The sequence below is a fragment of the Grammomys surdaster genome, unplaced genomic scaffold (genome assembly GCF_004785775.1).
Source record: "Grammomys surdaster isolate TR1022 unplaced genomic scaffold, NIH_TR_1.0 129, whole genome shotgun sequence".
Lineage (NCBI taxonomy): Eukaryota > Metazoa > Chordata > Mammalia > Rodentia > Muridae > Grammomys > Grammomys surdaster.
In genome coordinates, this window is record NW_021604587.1 from 6163492 (window position 1) to 6168122 (window position 4631).

General features: G+C 39.9%; 1 protein-coding gene across 3 annotated transcripts in view; it reads left to right on the forward strand.

The window, feature by feature from the left end:
- Kif16b (kinesin family member 16B) overlaps nt 1–4631 on the forward strand; it is a 276501-nt gene that overhangs the window by 172710 nt on the left and 99160 nt on the right. For all 3 annotated transcript variants that reach the window (XM_028755092.1, XM_028755101.1, XM_028755084.1), the window contains exon 18: nt 3517–3570. In XM_028755092.1, the coding sequence (XP_028610925.1) occupies nt 3517–3570 (54 nt within the window). The remainder of the gene's footprint in view (nt 1–3516; nt 3571–4631) is intronic.

Sequence of the window (4631 nt, forward strand, 5' to 3'; positions counted from 1 at the left end):
ATAGATAGATAGATAGATAGATAGATAGATAGATAGATAGATAGATAAATAGATAGAAGTATATGTACACAAGCACGTGCGTGCCTATGCTTGAGCATACACACACACACACACACACACACACAGACACACACACACACACACTCAGCCTAAAGATTTGGCCTCTGAAATCAACAATCTCAGAGCTTGAGTGATGCCCAGCTAGCTCTCCTCATCATTTTCTTCATCAGTTCTCTCTTACTATTTGTTTGGTTTTGGGGTTTTGGATTTGCTTTTGGTTTTGGTTCAGAGACAGGGAATAGGCAAGTCCTACAAGTTGAGTGGATGCAAACTGCTGCACTAGGCAGAGAACTTTTGCTCTGGGTGCTGCTGGAAGAAGGATGTAAGAGTGTTTGCTCATGAAATCAGTGGTCTGCCACCAGATATGACAGTTTAGAATGTTTGAGTTGAACTGAGAAGGGGAGATACTTGTTTATCAACAGCTGTCAAACCCAAACTGTCTTCTAAACCCATGATCCTCTTACCTCAACCTCTCTGCTTTGAAGATGGCATGCATGTGCCACCATGTACATTTCTTTTGCCCACTGGCCCTTTGTCTCCTCACAACTAATGTGCCTGAACCTTTTGCTTCTTGGTTTTGCTCTTTGCATAAGGTCTTGCTACTGCCCTCAGATAGAATCAATCAAGCTGAGAACAGCACTCACACCCCTCTTAGACATTTGTCTCTAGGCTTCATTTGTCTCTTTCCTAGCTAGCCTTCAGAACACCAGGCAGGTCGGTTCATCCAGCTCAAAATCTTTAGTAAACTAAGAATGCTCTTCAGAATCTAGTTTCTGATAGCCTCTTCAAACACATGGCCTGCCATGTCACCTATGCAAAGCTAACATCTGGTTTCAATGAGCTATCCTTAATTTTTATATTATATAAGAGAAAGAAAAACACAGGTAGACTTAGAATCAGGAAGTTTGCCTTGACACTAGCTTCTCCCAAATTCTGTGACGTTTACTCCTCTTGTAGCACACTTTTGCACAACAGATCAGGGGCTATGATGCTTAGGGTCAGCCATGTCTTCTTGTGTATCTCATTGCCTAACACTGCATTCACTTAACAGTTGAAGCTAGTGCCTAAGTAGAAGGTAAAGTCAGTAACATCACTCATCGTGATCTCCTTGTCAACCACCACACAACTCTTAGGAAAAATTGTGACTAGTAATATATTTTGGAACCAAACTTGGATTCCAGCTCACTCAATGCACTAAGCCACAATTTCCTGCTTTGTGGTCTGAGGATGATAAATTTATCAACTTACTGCATTTAAAACAATAGGAAGAGTCTAAATGCCTGGGTGGAGCATAGAACCTGGGTATTGGAAACACATTTTAGAAGATAGGTTCTCATCCCAATTCCTGCCTACAGCTCTCAGAGCAGACTGCTGCTCCACAGTAGATGGTAATAAAAATGGATTACTGTACTGCACAGAAAATGAAAACTGAGATTAAAGGAGACTCTTTTAGGAAAATTTTCTGGTCTCAAAAGACATTTTAAGCAGTCTTACTTTTAAATATGTAAATGTCTCTAGAAAGAATCAGGTATGAATTGAAGTCCAAAATCATATACCAGGATCATGGCACACATGTCTGTAACCCCTGTGTGTCCCTGCAGGGAAGTGGGAGACAGAAACAAGCAGAGACATAGAATTCCAAAAGTTCATGGCCCACCTCATTTGACATAAACAGCAGTGAAAAGCAGGAGCGACTCAGTCTCAAACAAGGTTTGAACACTGGAATCTAAGTTTGGTTCTAAAATACATTACTAGTCACCATTTTTCCTAAAAAGTTAGGTGGTGACAATGAGATCATGAAGTATGAGGGATATTGTCTGATTTTACACACTACCTAAACTTACCCTAAGGTTATACTGATTTCCACTTATGTGCTATGGCACACATGTTCCTGAATACACAGAGAGGGGGGGGGGAGGGAGAGAGAGGGAGAGAGAGGGAGAGAGAGAGAGAGAAAGGGGGAGGGAAGAAACAATACTAAAAAGTAGTTACTAGGAGTGATCATATCACACTCACTTTATGCACAGCCATGTGGTCTGGGTTCCATGGTTGGCATGACTGATCTGTCATAGACATCCATGCCTATACTAAGCTGCAGATTGTTTTCACTTGATAGTAGCATAAATATGAACAGAAGCAACTTTCAATGAAGAGGTTAGTTCTTGTATTTTATATCACAAATCTGAGCAAGGCTTATAAAATGAGTCAACAGAGGGCGTTTTGGAAACAGATTGTCATGGGGTCAAATGTTGGCTCCACACATATATCACTGTGGCCTCAAGATGGGCTCCTTGTGTTGTAGACACAGTTTGCAGCATTAATAATCTGGGAGGACAAAGGAGACAGCCTGTGCTAATCAGCATGACCATTCTCATACCACAGGTGCATAATTCTGCTTACAAAGGCCACCAGATGTCTTTCTTTCAACATTTGCCCAAATTAAAGTGAGAAGAGATTTCTTTGAAACATATCTTAGGTCATTGTAATATTATCTGTGTTGCCAGTTTGGATTTGCATGTGGACCAAGGAAAACAGTTTATAGTGAATCATTCCCTGGTTCAGCTTTGCAACAGTATTGGCCATCTAGAACAGGGAAATGTATATATTCAAGTGTTACAATTTATGGTGTTCAGTTGCAAAAGTGAAACCCATTTTCTAGTATCAGGGAATTTGGCTTGTGTTGTCAGAATTTAAAAACTCCCAACGACCTGCTTTCTTTTATTTTGCTGCAACTGTGTGAATCTGTTCAGTTTCATGGCCTCGCTGTCATTCAGCACTTGTGAGCCTCTGAGTAGAGTAACTACAGATAAAGCACTAAAAGTTGGGCTTTGCTGTACACAGTAATTATTCTACTCAGTATTTAGTAGTTCTATGGTTGTCGCTGAAGTGTGCAACACAAAAAAAGCAAATTAACTTTCAAGAGTGTTTGCTTCATGCATGTACTGGGAAATGTGATATTTGTAAAAGAACCTTTTGCTCTATGCATGACTATTGTCTTTTAAGTACCTTACTGCTTGTGTCCTGATGTTTCCTCCTGTTGAATTGTTTTCTTAACGGATGTCTGTGCTCTCTCCCCTCTACCACCCTGGCAGTCTTTTCCCTATAAAAGGACCCATCTGTCTAAGGTAGATTCTCCTTTTTACTTACTCATCAGTCACTAAGCTGCATGGACTAGACATGCTTAGCATGTAGAAGTTGTATTTAATTCTGTCTTTTTTTTTAACTACAGTAATATTTTGTTTTCCTTCAAATCAAATCTGTTCTCTTCAGTCTAAGTTCAAACATCTAAAATTATATCTAATTTCTAATCATAGTGATAGAGCAAAGAATGCATTTTAAACTTGCTAATCCATAGTAATTAAGGTAATAGGCAAATCCATGCTCCAGTTTATGATTCTGTGTGCCGAGAGAAAAGCTCCTTCATGGAAGTGACTTATTTTCATTTGACTTCATTAGACTTGAATTTGAGAGACAACAGCGTGAAGAACTTGAAAAACTAGAAAGTAAAAGGTAAGCATGTGAGACCCGTGTTCTCAGCCACTATAGTCTGGGTTCCTCTGTTAGCATCTTCCTGAGTTCATCTCTGTTTCTGGGCTTCCTGCCTGCTCTGGGTCTGCTGTTTCCATATCTAATGCCTCAAGGTAGTGTCTTATAAGGAATTGAGTTTACTTCATCTTTATATTTTCACAGCAGTTCATCTTCAAATACTTGTGAGAAAGGGAGAATAGTTAGTAATTAAACATCTAAGATGTGTTGAAATTTAACTCCAAATCTTTTCTTAGTGTTCCTTGGGTCTTTAAAAGTCTTGAGTCTATAAGGGTGAAAAATCAAGCCAGATATGGTTGTGCCTGTCTTAAATCCCAGCATTTGGGAGGCAAAGGCGGGCAGATCTCTGAGTTTGAGGCCAGCTTGGTCTACAGAGAGAGTTATGAGAAGATTGTCAAACAAAACAGAAAGGAAGGAAGGAAGGAAGGAAGGAAGGAAGGAAGGAAGGAAGGAAGGAAGGAAGGAAGGAAAGAAGGGAAAACCAAACCATTTTTCTCTAATAACCCATCTCTACCTTTTTAATTATGGTGGGTATATATGTACACTTACTATATGTGTGTCTAGTGCTCACAGAAAAGAGCATTGGAAGCTGTAGACCTGAGAGTAGAGTTACAAATGTTTGTACCCAGCCATATGTGTACTGAGAACTTTACCCCACTACTCTGCAAGAACAATGGTGGCTCTCAGTGCTCTCTCCTGCTGAGCTAAGCTCTCTCTTAGGGACTAAGATTTAGACTAGTGCTCTCCCACTGAGCTTCCTCCCAGATGTTTTGTTCATTTCTTTCTCTGCTTGCTTTTATACTGTGATCTAGGCTGGGCTGGGCGGCTGCATACACCTGCCAAATGCTGATATAACAGGCATACACCACCACAGCCAGCACTGCTGTCCTTTACATATCTTTACGTTTTGTACAGTTCCTGGTGTTTTTCACACCTATAATTTATTTCTCTTATTCTTTACTTACTTTCATTTGGGAATCTATCTATCTATCTATCTATCTATCTATCTATCTATCTATCTATCT